Source organism: Pristiophorus japonicus, chromosome 2 (genome assembly GCF_044704955.1).
Source record: "Pristiophorus japonicus isolate sPriJap1 chromosome 2, sPriJap1.hap1, whole genome shotgun sequence".
In the NCBI taxonomy this organism is placed as follows: domain Eukaryota; kingdom Metazoa; phylum Chordata; class Chondrichthyes; family Pristiophoridae; genus Pristiophorus; species Pristiophorus japonicus.
This window is the reverse complement of record NC_091978.1, coordinates 20812744-20831613: the sequence shown is the minus strand read 5'-3', so window position 1 is coordinate 20831613 and position 18870 is coordinate 20812744. Positions and strand designations below refer to the sequence as shown.

Sequence of the window (18870 nt, the reverse complement as noted above, 5' to 3'; positions counted from 1 at the left end):
CTGCTGTACCTGCATGCCCACTTTCAGTGACTGATGTACCATGACACCCAGGTCTCGTTGCACCTCCCCTTTTCCGAATCTGCCGCCATTCAGATATTCTGCCGCCTTGTTTTTGCCACAAACGTGTATAACCTCACATTTATCTACATTATACTGCATCTGCCATGCATTTGCTCATTCACCTAATCTGTCCAAGTCGCCCTGCAGCCTCTTAGCATCCTCCTCTCAGCTCACACCACCACCCAGTTTAGTGTCATCTGCAAACTTGGAGATATTGCACTCAAATTCCTTCATCCAAATCATTAATGTATTTTGTAAATAGCTGGGGTCCCAGCACTGAGCCCTGCGGCACCCCACTAGTCACTGCCTGCCATTCTGAAAAGGACTCTCTGCTTCCTGTCTGCCAACCAGTTCTCTATCCATGTCAATACATTACCCCCAATACCATGTGCTTTAATTTTGTACACCAATCTCTTGTGTGGGATCTTGTCAAAAGTCTTTTGAAAGTCCAAATACACCACATCCACTGGTTCTCCCTTGTCCACTCTACTAGTTATATCCTCAAAAAATTCCAGAAGACTTGTCAAGCATGATTTTCCTTTCATAAATCCATGCTGATTTGGACCGATCCTGTCACTGCTTTCCAAATGCACTGCTATTTCATCTTTAATAATTGATTCCAACATTTTCCCCACGACTGATGTCAGGCTAACCGGTCTATAAATCCCCGTTTTCTCTCTTCCCTCCTTTTTTAAAAAAGTGGTGTTACATTAGCTACCCTCCAGTCCATAGGAACTGATCCAGAGTTGATAGACTGTTGGAAAATGATCACCAATGCATCCACTATTTCCAGGGCCACTTCCTTAAGTACTCTGGGATGCAGACTATCAGGCCCTGGGATTTATCGGCCTTCAATCCCATCAATTTCCCCAACACAATTTCCTGACTAATAAGGATTTCGTTCAGTTCCGCCCTCTCGCTAGACCCTTGGTCCCCTAGTATTTCCGGAAGGTTATTTGTGTCTTCCTTAGTGAAGACAGAACCAAAGTATTTGTTCAGTTGGTCTGCCATTTCTTTGTTCCCCATTATAAATTTACCTGATTCTGACTGCAGGGGACCTACGTTTGTCTTCACTAATCTTTTTCTCTTCACATTTATCGAAGCTTTTGCAATCAGTTTTTATTTTTCCAGCAAGCTTCCTCTCATACTCTATTTTCCCCCTCCTAATGAAACCCTCTGCTGAATTCTAAATTTCTCCCAGTCCTCCGGTTTGCTGCTTTTTCTGGCCAATTTAAATGCCTCTTCCTTGGATTTAACACTATCCCTAATTTCCCTTGTTAGCCACGGTTGAGCCATCTTCCCCGTTTTATTTTTACTCCAGTCAGGGATGTACAATTGTTGAAGTTCATCCATGTGATCTTTAAATGTTTGCCATTGCCTATCCACCGTCAATCCTTTAAGTATCATTCGCCAGTCTATTCTAGCCAATTCACGTCTCATACCATCGAAGTTACCTTTCCTTAAGTTCAGGACTCTCGTCTCTGAATTAACTGTGTCACTCTCCATCTTAATAAAGACTGCTACCATATTATGGTCACTCTTCCCAAGGGGCCTCACACAACAAGATTGCTAATTAGTCCTTTCTCATTACACATCACCCAGTCTGGAATGGCCAGCCTGCCAGTTGGCTCCTCGACATATTGGTTTAGAAAACCATCCCTAATACACTCCAGGAAATCCTGCTCCATCGTATTGCTACCAGTTTGGTTAGCCAATCTACATGTAGATTAAAGTCGTCCATGATAACTGCTGTACCTTTATTGCACGCATCTCTAATTTCTTGTTTGATGCTGTCCCCAACCTCACTATTACTGTTTGGTGGTCTGTACACAACTCCCACTCGAGTTTTTTGTCCTTTGGTATTCCGCAGCTCTACCCATACAGATTCCACATCATCCAAGCTAATGTCCTTCCTTACTATTGCGTTTCCTCTTTAACCAGCAACAGTACTCCACCTCCTTTTTCTTTCTGTCTATCCTTCCTGAATGTTGAATAACCCTGGATGTTGAGTTCCCAGCCTTGGTCACCTTGGAGTCATGTCTCTGTAATCTCAATTATATCATATTCATTAATATGTCCACTGTGCAGTTAATTTGTCCATCTTATTATGAATACTCCTCGCACTGAGACACACAGCCTTCAGGCTTGTCTTTTTAACACACTTTGTCCCTTTAGCATTTTGCTGTAATGTGGCCCTTTTTGATTTTTGCCTTGGGTTTCTCTGCCCTCCACTTTTACTTTTCTCCTTTTCTCCTTTCTATCTTTTGCTTTTGCCCCCATTTTACTTCCCTCTTTCTCCCTGCATAGATTCCCATCCCCCTGCCATATTAGTTTAACCCCTCCCCCAACAGCACTAGCATACACTCCCCCTAGGACATTTGTTCCGGTCCTGCCCAGATACAGACCGTCTGGTTTGTACTGGTCCCACCTCCCCCAGAACTGGTTCCAATGTCCCAGGAATTTGAATTCCTCCCTCCTGCACCACCACTCAAGCCACGTATTCATCTTGGCTATCCTGCACTTCCTACTCTGACTAGCATGTGGCACTGGTAGCAATCCTGAGATTACTACCGTTGAGGTCCTGCTTTTTAATTTAACTGCTAGCTCTCTAAATTCAGCTTGTAGAACCTCATCCCGTTTTTGTACCTATATGCACCACGACAACTGGCTGTTCACCCTCCCCCTCCAAAATGTTCTGCAGCCTCTCCCACACATCCTTGACTCTTGCACCAGGGAGGCAACATACCATCCTGGAGTCTCGATTGTGGCCGCAGAAATGCCTATCTGTTCCCCTTACAATAGAATCCCCTACCACTATAGCCCTTCCACTCTTTTTCCTGCCCTCCTGTGCAGCAGAGCCAGCCATCCTTTCTTTACAACTGTACATCTAAGCTTATTGTTTGTGTCTGGGAACCGCAATTTGCTTCTGAGGAGGGCCTTGGTGTTAACTGTTGATGGTCAAGGTGGGCGAGAAAGATGACTTGATTACAGCTTAATTGGGATGGCTATGCTCTATGCTCAAAGACAATAGCTCAGGGCGAACTAGCCATAGTATTCAGCAATTTGCTTTTAACATGCCTTTGATTTGTGCACGCACATTGTATTGCTGCTTGCAGTGCAAGATCCTTCTGTGTGGCTTATTTGATATCTGCTAGATTAATCTTAAGTGCAGAGTGTTGAGGTACAAAATGACCTGAATTCCTCAACTCGTGCTCTTTAATGACTTGTGATGCTGTCTTGATTTTTCAAACCAGATTATCAGGCCTTCAGCAATAGTTGTAACATTGAGCTTTTAATAACCAGCCCTGGATCCGAGAAGAAGCTTTAGACTGCCACTTGGGAATATGGGGATCAGAAGCTGATGATCTGTAAACATTGGCAAATCATCAACCCATGAAAGAAAGATAGACTTAGTTATATAGTGTCTTTCACAATCACCGGACGTCTCAAAGCACTTTACAGCCAATGGAGTACTTTTGGAGTGTATTGTATTCACTGTTATGCCACGGGATCTTTTACGTCCACCTGAGAGAGCAGACGAGGCCTCGGTTTGACGTCTCATCTGAAAGACGGCACCTCCGACAGTGCAGCACGCTTTTAGCACCGCACTGGAGTGGCGGCCCAGATTTATGTGCTCCAGTTCCTCGAGTGGGACGAACCCACAACTTTTTGACTCCGAGGCAAGTGTTTTACCCACTGAGCCACAACTGACACTGTATAGGTGAAATCGTCGCATAGCCCATATAGTTGGCAATGCTGTATGCTCAATCTGTCTGTAATGGTACTCTGTGGAATTGAGTGAACAGCTGACCTAGACCAAGATGTATATTTTTTCTGTTAAAGAACTGGCCCCTAAAGCAACCAGAACATCACTAGATCTACACTGGGCTGTTGATCTGAAAATAAGCCGTTTCTGTCAAACTAGCTAGCGATTGCTTGATTGAGGAAGATGCTACCTTTTTAATTATTGGTTAAATGGCCCAGTAATTGTAGCCAAATTTGGGAATAAAATCAGAACACTTCCATGCCTAGGAGACTGCGAGTGTGTAGGATGTGGAGACATTCCCTGCTTTGTGAACACCAGGCCAAAATAACCGTACCAAATTCGCACCTCGCTTGTGGGTGTAGAGCCATTTTCTTGCAGCCTGTGAAGAGCGCTTCGAAGATGTGTACTGTCTTTTGCTGGTCAGGTGGCATGTATCAGAATATCATCTCTTGTATTCAAAGCACCTGCAATCCCTTCAATAATTCATAGAATGGTACGCTGAAGTACCTTGCTACTGAAGATAGGCTGAAAGTTAGCCTCTTGTATAACTTTGGACCAACATGCCTTGTAATGTGGTGGCTCTAATGGCGAATTCGAGCTGGTGACGACCAGATTTGGGGTCAAGCTTCAAGACAACACACTATCCGTTTACTTCTGATCTTCTTATCCAAGGTTGGCGTACCTGGTTACTTGTGCTTTAGTTTGCTTTCTGCATATTGATAGAGGGATAGATAGTTGGGATTCTTGGGATCTGCTGAAGATGAGACTCAAGGTATGGGACTATCCTCAAACACAATAGGCTTGCCAGCAAAGTTGAAGCCCAATGGAATGAAAGGGCAGTGGTAGGATGGATACAATGTTGGCTAAGTGACAGGGGAAAGTAGTGGTAAACGGTTGTGTTTTGGACTGGAGGAAGGTATACAGTGTTCCGCAGAGGTCGGTATTAGGGTCACTGCTTTTTTTAATAATGACTTAGACTTGGGTTTACAGGGAACAATTTTAAAATTTGCAGGTGACACAAAGCTTGGAAGTATTGTGAACAGTGAGGAGGATAGTGATAGACTTCAAGACAGACAGGCTGGTGGAATGGGTGGACACATGCCAGATGAAATTTAATGCAGAAAAGTATGAAGTGATACATTTTGGTAGGAAGAGCGAGGAGACACAAAATAACTAGAAGGTGCATGAACAGAGAGACCTGGGGATGTATATGTACAATTAGTTGAAGGTGGCAAGGCAGGATGAGAAAACAGTTAAAGCACACGGGATCCTGGGCTTCATAGACCGAGGCATCGAATGCAAAAACAAGGAAGTTATGACTAGCCTTTTATAAAGTACTGGTACGACCACAACTGGAGTATTGTGCCCAATTCTGGGTGTGAAGGCCTTCGAGAGGGTGCAGCAAAGATTTAGAGAAATGGTTCCATGGGTGAGGGACTTCAGTTATGTGAATAGGCTGGAGAAACTGGGGTTTTATTTCTTGGAGTAGAGAAGGTTGAGAGGAGATTTGATCGAGGTGTTGAAAATCATGAGGGGTCTGGACAGAGTAGATAGAGAGAAACTGTTCCCATTGGCAGAAGCCTATCCACTTTTTGAGGACCAAAGGACACAGATGTAAGGTGATTGGCAGAAGAACCAAAGGCGATGAGGAAAAACGTTTTTACGCAGTGAGTGGTTAGGATCTGGAATGCACTGCCTGAAAGGGTGGTGGAGGTAGATTCGATTGTGGCTTTCAAAAGAGAATTGGATAAGTACCTGAAGGAAAAAAATTGCAGGGCTACGGGGAAAGGATGGGGAGTGGGACTAGCTGAGGAAAGGACTTGCAGAGAGCCAGTATGGGCTCGACGGGCCGAATGGCTGTGCTGTAACCATTCTATGCTATGATTTCTCGCTTTTCCCCAGATTTCTTGTGTCGACGAAATAATATCTCGTGATGAAGCTCGTGAGCAGGAATAATGGAGCTTGCTATTCCGCAGTTTGACTTGACTGTACTTTTAAATACATGAGAAAATTCATTGCACGTAGCAGCTTGGCTGATTGATGCTACAAACGGCTGAAAGTAGGCCAAAGGGTTTGAGGGTTTGGATTGTCTGCAGGCCAGATCGTCTTTCCTTTCATGACCAGCTCGTGCAGCTTGTTTTATCGAACTTTTGATTAAAAAATTGTAGTGAATGCTGAAGGAGGTTGGCTTTGTACCAAGTGGTATTTTCAAGTGGTGGAGCTTCACTTTGAGGTAGATTGCTAACAGGATTTGTTGCTATTTCCGTGGCAACTGGAATCCACAAGGGCTTGAATTGGTACCTCCTGAAGGCGAGGGTTACTCGCTGATCCACTAAAGAAATATCTGTTGTCATCTGCAGAGCTGCATCCAGCAGGTTCTGTTTCAGGATCTGGTTGTACATAGTGGTGTTTAGCCAAGGTGGATATGTCAGCTGTGGCTCAGTGGGTAGCACACTCACCTCTGAGTCAGAAGGTTGTGGGTTCAAGTCCCACTCTGGGAACTTGAGCACATAAATCTAGGCTGATACTCCAGTGCAGTGCTGAGGGAATGCTGCATTGTTAAAAGTGCTATCTTTCGGATGAGACGTTAAACTAAGGGAGTAAAGGGTTATGGGGAGTGGGCAGGAAAGTGGAGCTGAGTCCATGATCAGATCAACCAAGATCTTATTGAATGGTGGAGCAGGCTCAGGGGGGGGCCCAATGGCCTAATCCTGCTATTTCTTGTATTCTTAGTATATTTGATTTCCAGAAAGCATTTGATAAGGTGCCGCACAAAAGGTTACTGCACAAAGATGAGAGCAATGCCATGATCGAACAGAATTGTAGAACAGGCTCAAGGTCGACTGTTGTGTTGTGTTACCATCACTGTGTGGTCTTTGCTCCCACAGAAAGCATAGTTTCTCCCTCTAGTGGCCGGATGAATACACTACAACCATTAAGAAGATTTCTAAACTTATTCTAGTGGTAGTTGCCTGTTTTAACTGGACCTGGTAATGTAGGTGAAGTGACCATATTGCTGGGTTCCTTGTGCCACGTTTATATGGGACTCCCATGCTTAAAATTAACCCTTCAGAACAGAAAGCCCCGTCCTTCCTTGCAGACGAGAATTGCTGGATGTAATGACTTCCTTCGATATGACCCAGTATGTTAGAGCCTTTCTTTCCCTTGCTATATTCTCATTTTCCTTTTTTTCTTTTTACATTGTGTTCAGTCATTGGGGTTTGGAGATGATCTGCTCGGTTCTCATATCTGGAGCTGACAGCACTTCCAACTTGCTAAACAAACAATAATTAGTCGGCGTATTTTCCAACACGTGTAGAGTTGGGATTCCCTTCCACAGTTGTGGGTTCAAATTCCCTAACCACCTGTTCTTGAATGGTGTGTTTTTTTTTCACCATGTGCAAACTAAATATATATTTTACACAAAAGCAAAATACTGCGGACGCTGGAATCTGAAATAGAACCAGAAAATGCTGGAAATCTCAGTGCGTCAGACAGCAGCTGTGAAGGGTCATCGACCTGAAACGTTAACTCTTTCTCTCCACAGATACTGCCTGATCCACTGAGGTTTCCAGAATTTGCTGTTTTTATATTGTATAATATATATTCTGCATCTGTTTCTCAAGTGATTTATTCTTTTTAAAAAAAAAAAAACTTGTTCTAAAAATAAACATTGACCAGGTGACCTCAGGGCCGATTTTAACTCTGGGCGTGAATCGGGTGGGCAGGGGAGGCGGGGATGAAGCGGTGATATCGCCAGCGCGTTTGTCTGGGTGATTGTTGAGGCCAGTTCGTTTGATATATTCAAGAGAGAGTTAGATGTGGCCCTTGTAGCTAAAGGGATCAAGGGGTATGGAGAGAAAGCAGGAAAGGGGTACTGAGGTGAATGATCAGCCATGATCTTATTGAATGGTGGTGCAGGCTTGAGGGGCTGAATGGCCTACTCCTGCACCTATTTTCTGTGGAACTCCTGGGCCTCATTTTCAACATGATTGATGAGCTGCTCACCAGGTCATGGAGAAACGGGCAGCCCGCCCACTGTGTCCGTGCACATGCATGCTAAGCAGCCGACTCTGGATGGAACCAAATGTTCCCGCAACCAATGGGTGCGGTCAAAGCTCCGCAGCCCTGCCACATCCAGTCATACATGGTGGCGGACAGTTAAACAACTAACAAGAAAATGTACTCGGTAAAATAATGGAGCTAAAGGTGGATAAGTCCCCTGGACCTGATGGCCTGCATCCTACAGTCCTAAAAGAAGTGGCTGCAGAGATAGTGGATTCACTGGTTGTAATCTATCAAAATTCCCTGGAGTCTGGACAGATCCCAGCGGACTGGAAAACCGCAAATGTAACGCCCCTATTTAAAAAAGGAGGGAGACAAAAAGCAGGAAACTATAGATCAGTTGGCCTAACATCAGTTGTTGGGAAAATGCTGGAGCAGTAGCAGGACATTTGGAAAAGCATAATACAGTCAAGTAGAGTCAGCATGGTTTTATGAAAGGGAAATCATGTTTGACAAATTTGCTGGAGTTCTTTGAGGATGTAACGAGCAGGGTGGATAAGGGGGGAACCAGTGGATGTGGTATATTTGGATTTACAGAAGGCATTCAATAAGGTGCCACATAAAAGGTTACTGCACAAGATAAGAGCTCACTGTGTTGGGGGTAATATATTAGCATGGATAGATGATTGACTGACTGACTGACAGAAAATAGAGAGTCGGGATAAATGGGTCTTTTTCCGGTTGGCAAACAGTGACTAGTGGGGTGCCACAGGGATTGGTGCTGGGGCCTCAACTATTTACAATCTATATTAATGAAGGGACCGAGTGTAATGTAGCCAAGTTTGCTGATGATACAAAGATTAGTGGGAAAGCAAGTTGTGAGGAGGATGCAAAGAATCTACAAAGGCATATAGATAAGCTAAGTGATTGGGCAAACATTTGGCAGATGAAGTATAATGTGGGAAAATGTGAGGTTACCTACTTATGTAGGAAAAATAAAAAAGCAAATTATTATTTAAATGGGGAGAGATTACAAAATGCTGTGGTACAGAGGGACCTGGGGGTTCTTGTGCATGAAAAACAAAGTTAGTATGCAGGTACAGCAAGTAATCAGGAAGGCAAATGGAATGTTGGCCTTTATTGCAAGGGGGATAGAGTATAAAAGCAGAGAAGTCCTGCTACAACTGTACAGGGTATTGGTGAGGCCACACCTGGAGTACTGCGTACAGTTTTGATCTTATTTAAAGAGGGATATGCTTGCATTGGACGCAGTTCAGAGAAGGTTCACGAGATTGATTCTTGAGATGAAGGGATTGTGTTATGAAGAAAGGTTGAGCAGGTTGGGCCAAATTCATTGGCGTTTAGAAGAATGAGAAGTGATCTTATTGAAACACATAAGATACTGAGGGGACTTGACAAGGTAAATGCAGAGAGGATGTTTCCCCTCATGGGGGAATCTAGAACTAGGGGGCATACTTTCCGAATAAGGGGCCGCCCAATTAAAACGGAGACGAGGAGGAATTTCTTCTGAGGATTGTAAATCTATGGAATTCTCTACCACAGAGAGCTTCAGGGGCTGGGACATTGAATGTATTTAAGGTGGAGATAGACAGATTTCTGAACGATAAGGGAGTAAAGGTTTATGGGGGGTTGTCTCCCCCTCCCCCACTACTCTTGACAATTCCCACCGCTCCATCACAAGCTACACCGTTAAAGATGACAGTGGGTGGGAGCATGCTGGGAAGGCAGTGGTTATGTACTGCCGTTCGTTTAACTATCCACCCCATCCTCCTGCCCGTTACGGGGACGGGTTGAAAGTTGGACCTCCTAGAATGTTCTCGCCCCCTCTGGTCTCCGGGGGCTTTGCCATCTTTGCCAAGCAAAGATCACGTTGAGGAAATCTTTGGCCCTGTGTGTCGGATGGTTGCGACCTGGAGCGCTCTGCCATTCCTTTTATTGACACTGGCCTGCAGTGCTTGTGGGTGGGAAGCTACCCAAGGCTGGAGGGAAATGAGGGATGTATAATAAGCACAAGAGCGAGGAGGCGCTCCATGAAAGCGAGCGATCGTCCAGATGGGGAGGGACCGGGGAAGATGACCAAGAAGCAAGGAAGAACCTTTTTTTTTAAAAAAAAACCAAAATATTTCCCGTGTCTACGATTTAACGTCTGTAATGCATCACTAGCTGTAAACGATTCGGTACTTTTTGTTTCTGTATGATTACACACAGGAAAATATTTAAGTGCTAACATTTGGTTTTAAGAAAAAAAAAATCCAACACCCCCCCTCCTAGCTTAATCGAGCCGGAGTTATTGCCTGCATTTACTGATGCTTGATAAAAAGAAAGACTTACATTTATATAGCACCTTTCATGACAGGATGTCTCAAAGCACTTTACAGTCAATTACAGGCAACTCTCGATTATCCGTACACGGATCTAACGGAGAACCTGCTGTAACGGTGCTTTTAAAAATAAAAACTCTCGCACACGTGAATATCTCGATCAGCAAGTGTCAATCACACACAAATTGACTCGGGCGTGCACTCTTTTCTCACTTCGCAACTAACACAGGCATTAAATAACTGTGTCACACGTGAAAATCTCCATTACTTCAATTAGCAAGCGCACACAAATTGAAGCAGGTGAATCCATTGTCATGTACTTTATTACAGTCACGCTATGATAACATAAACTAAGTCTTTGTGGTTAGTTCTATCACCGTCAAATTTCAGCTGAGACATGCACTCGCCCTAGCGGTAAAATCGTTTACCCGAAATAGCCCAATCCCCAAGGGACCCGGATAATCGAGAGTTGCCTATATTTACTTATGAAGTGGTAGTCACTGTAGAAGTGTGGCAGTCAATTTGTGCACAGCAAGCTCCCACAGACAGCAATGTGACAATGACCATATAATCTGTTTTAGTGATGTTGGTTGAGGGGATAAATATAGACCAGGACACCAGGGACAACTCCCTTGCTCTTCGAAATAGTGGCATGGGATTTTTTGCATCCACCTGAGAGCAGACGGGGCCTCGGATTAATGTCTCCTCTGAAAGACGGCACCTCCGACAGTGCAGCGCTCCCTCAGTACCACACTGGAGTGTCAGCCTAGATTTTTGTGTGCTCGCACCCTTCTGACTCCGATCTGAGAGCATTACCCACTAAGCCACGGCTGACACTGGAATTCCTGGCCACTGCCCTAGTTTAAATAACGATTGGGGTAATTGGGGAAACAGGTTTATTCAGTTGGACCGCCGGTTTTACACCCCACCTGATTTTACTTTCCATTGACTTCAGTGAATAGCAAGATCGTTGCGTTTCTTGTATGGCAGAAGTCACTTATCAGGCTCCTTTTTTTTTAAACTCCTTTTTTCTAAGATCCATTTTGCACATTATTAACACGCCCGATGAATTGTTCTGTCCTTTTTGTTGAATTCCAATAATTGATGTCATTGTAGCACGCTCCTACCCCAGTGGAGAACTTCGGCCTGTGCTCGCGGGACGTGCTAAACGTTCTGGTTGCTTTCCATTCTATATAAATGACCGAGCCATGGTGGGCACGAGGGTAACGTGGTCAAGCTTGCCGATGGCAATTTGGGGCGCATGGCAAACTGAGGGGGAGAAGTAAAGCAGACTACCGGGGAGTAAAACTTCTCGCCCTTGTTTTCAAATCCCTCTATTGCCTCGCCCCTCCCTATCTCTGTAATCTCCTCCAATCCTACAACCCTCCGAGATCTCTGCGCTCTTCTAATTCTGGTCTCTTGTGCGTCCCCGATTTTAATCGCCCCACCATGAGAAGCCGTGCCTTCAACTACCGAGGCTCTAAGCTCTGGAATTCCCTCTCCATGCCTCTATCTCTCTTTTTCTCTCCTTTTAATGCTCATTAGAATCTACCTCTTGGACCAAGCTTTTGGTCACCTGCCCTAATAACAGCATTTGTGGCTCGGTGTCAAATTTTGTTTTGATCATCATCATAGGCAGTCCCTCGGAATCGAGGAAAACTTGCTTCCACTCCTAAAATGAGTTCTTTGGTGGCTGAATAGTCCAACACGAGAGCCACAGACCCTGTCATAGGTGGGACAGATAGGAAGGCGGGGAGGGAGGCCCGATTGACAACAACCGGGCCTCCTCCGGCGGCAATTGGGCCGCCTCCTCTTCAGCGACAATGGCTGGCCCCTCCTCCTCCTTCAACGGCGGCTGGACCTCACCTCCCCAACGGTGATCGGGCCTTCTCCCCTTCGACGACTGGGCCACTCCTTTCCCGCTGATGACCTGGCCTCTTCTCCCCCAGCACGTGGTGAGTACCATGGCTGTAAGTGTAAAGTCCTGTCCCTGCAGTACAGACTCACACGAGGCACATGCTGAAGTCAAGGTCACTCAGGACCGGCACCATTATTACACAGCTCTCGAATGCCACACTTGCCTGAGACCTGACTTTATATATCTGTGTGGAACAGTTAGCAAGTGTCTCCTGCAAGTGCACCCCTGGTGGTAAGGTATGCTTGTGGTTACGGTCATGTATAGCATGGTAAGATCCAGTAATGTGAGATACATGACCGTGACCACCCTGACCTTCCGCATGGTTTTGATAACGCTCCTGTGAAGCACCTTGGGACATTTTACTATGTTAAAGGCGCTGTATAAATACAAGTAGTTGTTGTTAATGGAGTGGACAAATAGACATTTAATTCTATGGTTCTTCATAGGGAGGAGGAACAAAGACAGGGTGACATGGAATTTATAGTGTTAGTTAGGCCACTGTTCCTGAAGCTCTCTGCAACCCGTTGTAGGAAGGATATCACAGCTGCGAAAAGGGGACGGTGAAGATTCACTAGAACAATGTCCAGAATGAGAGGAGATAATTGTGTAACAGAGAAGTTTAAGGGCTGATGAAAGACTTGCATTTATGCAGCATCACCAGACGTCCCAAAACGCTTTGCAGCCAATGAAGTACTTTCTGAAGTGTAGTCACTGTTGTAATGTAGGATGCAATAAGGTTTCAAAATTACAGGTTTTGGGAGGTTGAATAATGAAAGATTGTTTGCGGTGGTTGAATCTATAATAAGGTGCAGACTGAGGATTGTCACTCGGGGAATAAGCTAGCACATGAGAATGCTTCACCACAAGTGCCTATTGAGGCAGAGACCTTCTGAAGAGAAGGCTCACTTGGCTGATTCCTGGGATGAAGGGTTGTCTTATGAGGATAGGTTGAGCAGGCTGGGCCTGTACTCATTGGAGTTTAGAAGAATGAGAGGTGATCTTACTAAAATATATAAGATACTGAGGGGGCTCGACAAAGTAGATAGAGAGAGGATGTTTTCCCCTCGTGGAGTAATCTACAACTAGGGGGCATAGTTTCAGAATAAGAGGGTGCCCATTTAATACGGAGATGAGGAGGAATTTATTCTCTCAGAATCTGTGGAATTCTCTGCCCCAGAAAGCTGTGGAAGCTGGGTCACTGAATATATTCAAGGCTGAGATAGACAGATTCTTTGAACGATAGCGGAGTCGAGGGTTAAGGGAAACAGGTAGGAAAGTGAAGTTGAGGCCAAAATCAGATCAGCCATGATATTAAATGGTGGAGCAGGTTCGAGGGGCCGAATGGCCTATTCCTGCTCCTGTTTCTTATGTTCTTGTGAAGGAGTATTTTAAAAGGAGCTGGTGACTTTGGACCTATGATTCCCAAAGCTCTCTACCACTAGGGGCTTTCCTCGCCTCCTGTCTGGGTCTGTTGTAGATTAACTGATCGAGATTGATTGGTCAACAACTCCGGTATTGTTCCATCATGTAGCTACCAGGATGGTAGAAGGGGAACTAGCTCTGTTATCGTCTAGCAATTCCTATGCTCCTGTAAAAGGTTAAAGGGCAATGAGATTAGAGTAGATGTCATTGTGCGTTTGACCAATGACAATGTGTCAAATGGAGATATGTGTTGTAATTATCATCATTCCACCGTGTAGGAATCAAGTGTGAGCCCATGACATGCGAGTGTGCTCTGGATATCCAGCAGAGTGCAGCCCGGTCATATGCTGCCCCCTACAGGACTTTTCATCTGGCAGTAAGTGTTTAGGACCTCTCGGCTGTTCACTGATTCTGCCTGGTCTGATTCTTTTACTTTTTTTTCCATCGTGACAGAAAAGTACAAAAACCGCTGTCGAGGTTGGAAGGACCTTTGCCACGATGTTTGCCGACATGAACTTCCGTCAGAAACTCTTGGAAGCCAAAACAAAGGAAGAGTTTAAGGAGACCCTCGTTCTTCAGCGACACCTGCTGACTGTGATCCACAGGGAGCCAGCCAACAAAGACGATTCCAAGAAACCGGAAGATAAACCCCCAAAGGTAACGGGACTTCCCATGTACGCTTGCCGACTTGACTCGGATGTGGCGTTGCCAGCACCACTCCCCAGGATTGTCCTGGAGTCTCCAGGAACGAAGGGTTAATCTCCTGGGCACCACTGTCTCTAGAGTTGCTCAATCATTGGGGTATTTTGTGTAAAAAAAAAACTTTTTTTCACGTTTCATTTATTGGGTCTAAACATATTGCAGATGGGGTAAAATGGCTGTTCGATTGGGCAGTGCAATAGGAGGTCATGAAACCTCGAGCTATACATTCAACCAGAGTTGGCAACTGTGCTCTGGTAGCAGCATTTCGATTAGATCATCATCTTTCGGATGGGACGTTAAACCGAGTCTGCTCTCTCGGTTGGACGTAAAAGGTCCCATGGCACCATTTCGAAGAAGAGCAGGGGAGTTCTCCCCAGTGTCCTGACCAATATTTATCCCACCATCAAACAAAAACATTAACTGGTCATTATCACACTGCTGTTTGTGGGAGCTTGCTGTGCGCAAATTGGCTGCCGCGTTTCCTACATTACAACCGTGACTCGCCTGCAAAAAAAAGTACTTCATTGGCTGTAAAGCGCTTTTGTGGCCGTGAAAGGCATTGCACAAGTCTGTCTTGTTGGTGTGAGTTCACGGGACAAAATTGCCTTTTGATTTGCTAATTTAGTGTTGATCGGAATCTATGGATTTAATATACAGAAATGCCTCACTGGTGCAGAAGGCGGTACTCTGTTGAGATTATGGAGTTAAGTCTCTGTGAAGGGAGATGTATTAATGGGATGCCAGGATATAGGAACATAACATATGAAATAGGAATAGGCCATATGGCTCCTCGATCCTGCTCCGCTATTCAATAAGAGCATGGCTGATCATTGACCTCAACTCCACTTTCCCGCCCGATCCCCATGTTCCTTGATTCACCTAGACTCCAAAAATCTATCTATCTCAGACTTAAGTATATTCAGAAACTCAGCATCCACAGCTCTCAATGCAAAAACCAATATTGGGGAAAACCTGCTTGGATTTTACAGGTACTAACACTTTGTCATTTATCAAGGAAGGTAATGAAGGCATATACCATTTGAGGTTATTCAAACTACTATTAAATGCCGGGATGAGAGAGTTAGTGTAGCAGAGGAATAAGCTTTGTTGGATCAAGTGGCCGTTTATTAACTATTTTTCTTAACACTCTCCTGCTGGCTGTCGGCATGCTAAACCCGAGCTTCAATATGACCATTATATGATCATGTCATTTTAAAACCTTTCAACAATAATATTGAAGGGGCAAAATCATGTGTTTGTGGATAACTAGGCAGGAGGTGGCCATTCGGCCCATTGTTCCTGTGCTGAAAAATTTGAAAGAGCGATCCAATTAGTCCCAATTCCCTCTTTTCCCATAACTCTGGAAATTTTTCCTTTTCAAGTATATATTCAATTCCCTTTTTGAAAGTTACTCTTGAATCTGCTCCCGCCGCCCTTTCAGGCAGTGCATTCCCGATCATCACAACTCGCTGCGTTAAAAAAATTCCTCGTCTTGGCTAATTAATCTGTATCCTCTGGTAACCGACCCCCCCCCACCACCCATCACCACTGAAAAACGTTCTCTTTATTTACCCTTCAAAAAAACCCTTCATAATTTTCAGCAGCCGTGCTATTGCCCTGAAATCCCGGCCTCCCCGGGTCCGTAGGGAATGTGTACGAACCCGGAAGGGCATCGCAAAAGCTGTTTTTTGGCACACTGCATGAGCCAAAAATCGGCTTTTCCGATCTGTCGAGTTCTGGCTTGACCGATCGCACACATCTCAACAGCAAAGACATTTGCATGGGCAAGATTGCGGCATTTACCCATATCTTTCTCAGAGAATGTCCTTAAAACTCTTGTGCCTGATGAAAAGCAGATGCATAGCCTACTGTTACCAGCGTAAGAGTCTTAAAACCTATATTAAAAAAAAAATTTAAAACCACATTTTTCTGTTTTTAAAAACCCTGCCCATTAAAGTAAGTTTATTTTAAACCCTAATTACAAAACTTTTTAAAAATCCAGAAAAATATAAATTTTTTTCCAAGACATTTATTAACTTTAATTTCAATGAATTTTAATTGAGGTGTGATTTTTATTATGGTACTTATTGCGTTTGTTTTTTCTTATTCATCGCAATGACAACTCATAGATACGGAGTTCTCATTGCTATTTAGAAAGCTGTGGAATACTGTACCTGATTGGTTGAGCAGTCACACGTGACTGCACCTTCTGCGTTGGCACCTGGAGGACAGGAGTGCACTTCGTAGCGCGGGAAGAGAAGGTCTCCCCACCGGAATTTGTCCGAAAGAAGCCTCCATCCGGAATTTCAGGGCCATTAGATCTCCCCTTAATCTTCTCTGCTCTAAGGTGATAATCCCAGTTTCTCTAGTCTCTCCACATAACTAAAGTCTCTCATCCCTGGTACCATTCTAGTAAATCTCTGCACCCTCCCCAAAGCCTTGACATCCTTCCTAAAATATGGTACCCAGAATTGAACACAATACTCCAGCTGGGGCCTAATAACCAGTGATTTTTATAAAGGTTCAGCATAATTACTTTGCTTCTACTCCGACTGCTGGTCCAGAGGGCTTCTGTCCCTTAGTGGATCTTGAGCTCCTCACTAATACTTGAATATAAGAAATAGGAGCAGGAGTAGGTCATACGCTCCCTCGAGCCTGCTCCGCCATTCTGTGAGATCATGGCTGATCTGATCCTGGCCTCAACTCCATTTCCCTGCCCGCTCCCCGTAACCATTGACTCCCTTATCATGGTGTTGCCTTGAGTTTAGGATGGCCTTGATATGGACTTCAATTTAGATCTGCCGAAGGTGCAAATATATCTCTAGATTCCTCTAGATGCGGTCTTAATTCAGTGCTGTTTCCTGCTCCTGATCATTATCCATCGACGACTCCGGCAAAAATAAGGCATCGAACCAGGATAAGATTGGACTTGGTTGTTGTTATCTTCTGGTTGACATTTGTTATCCAGGCTCCTGTGTGAAGACTGTCCACTGAAGTGAAAGACTGTAAGGTTTCCAGCGAATAAAAAAAAAAAAACCTTTTATAAATCACTAACTAGGCCTCAGCTCAAGTATTGTGTTCAATTCTAGGCACCGCACTTTAGGAAGGATGTCAAGGCCTTGGAGAAGGTGCAGAAGAGATTTACTAAAATGGTAGCAGGGATGAGGGACATCAGTTCTGTAGAGAGACTGGAAAAGCTGGGCTTGTTCTCCTTGGGGAGATTTGAGATGAGGCGGTCAAATTCATGAACGGTTTTGATCGAGTAAATAATTGGCAGAAGAGTCAGTAACCAGAGGACACAGATTTAAGGTGATTGGCAAAAAGAACCAGAGGCGACATAAGGGAAAAATAATTTGTAGCAAGTTATGATCTGGAATTCATTGCCTGAATTGGTGGTAGAAGCAGATTCAATAGTACCATTCAAAATGGAATTGGATAAATACTTCGAATTACATAGACTTTACAGCACAGAACTGGTCCATGCTGGAGTTTATGTTCCACTCGAGCCTCCTTGCACCCTATCTCAATTCACCCGATCAGCATTACCTTCCTTTCTCCTTCGTGTTTATCTAGCTTCCCTTTAAATGCATCTATGTTGTTTGCCTCGACTACTCCCTGTGGTAGCAAGTTCCACATTCATAGAATCATAGAAATTTACAGCATGGAAGGAGGCCATTTTGGCCCATCATGTCCGTGTCGGCCGACCAAGAGCTATCCAGTCTAATCCCACTTTCCAGCTCTTGGTCCGTAGCCCTGTAGGTTACGGCACTTCAAGTGCACATCCAAGAACTTTTTAAATGTGGTGCGGGTTTCTGCCTCTACCACCCTTTCAGGCAGTGAGTTCCAGACCCCCCACCACCCTCTGGGTGAAGAAATTTCCCTCATTTATCCTCTAAACCTCTCCCAATTACTTTAAATTTATGCCCCCTGGTTGTTGACCCCTCTGCCAAGGGAAACAGGTCCTTCCTGTCCACTCTATCCAGGCCCCTCGTAATTTTATTACCTCAATCAGGTCTCCCCTCAGCCTCCTCTGTTCCAAAGAAAACAGACCCAGCGTCTCCAATTTTTCCTCAGTCAAAATTCTCCAGTCCAGGCAACATTCTTGTAAATCTCCTCTGGACTCTTTCCAGTGCAATCACATCTTTCCTGTAATGTGACCGGAACTGCACGCAGTACTCCAGCTGCGGCCTAACCAGTGTTTTATACAGTTCAAGCATAACCTCCTTGCTCTTACTTTTATTAGTCGAGGCACGAAATGCAAGTGTTCCATATGCTGCCTTAACCACCTTTATCTACCTGGCCTGCCACCTTTTTAGGGATCTGTGGACCTGCACTCCAAGGTCACTTTGTTCCTTTACACTTCTCAGTTGTCCTACCATTTAATGTGTATTCCCTTGCCTTGTTAGATCTCCCCAAATGCATTACCTCACACTTATACGGATTGAATTCCATTTGCCCACCTGACTAGTACATTGATATCTTCCTGCAGTCCGTAGCTTTTTTTCTTCATCAACACACAGCCTATTTTATTCTAAACATGCTCTGGATAAAGATGTTTCTCCTGAATTGTTTGTTGGATTTATTAGTAACTATCTTTATATTTATGGCCCCTAGTTCTGGTCTCTCCAACAAGTGGAAACATTAATTTCTGCTTT

The 18870-nt window shown here is 44.5% G+C and overlaps 1 protein-coding gene across 1 annotated transcript in view; it reads left to right on the top strand.

Moving 5' to 3' along the window:
- The window catches only part of slc4a11 (solute carrier family 4 member 11), a 215314-nt gene that overhangs the window by 117217 nt on the left and 79227 nt on the right, over positions 1-18870 (top strand). The window contains exon 8 of the mRNA XM_070861178.1: positions 13967-14170. Coding sequence (XP_070717279.1) covers positions 13967-14170 — 204 coding nt within the window. The remainder of the gene's footprint in view (positions 1-13966; positions 14171-18870) is intronic.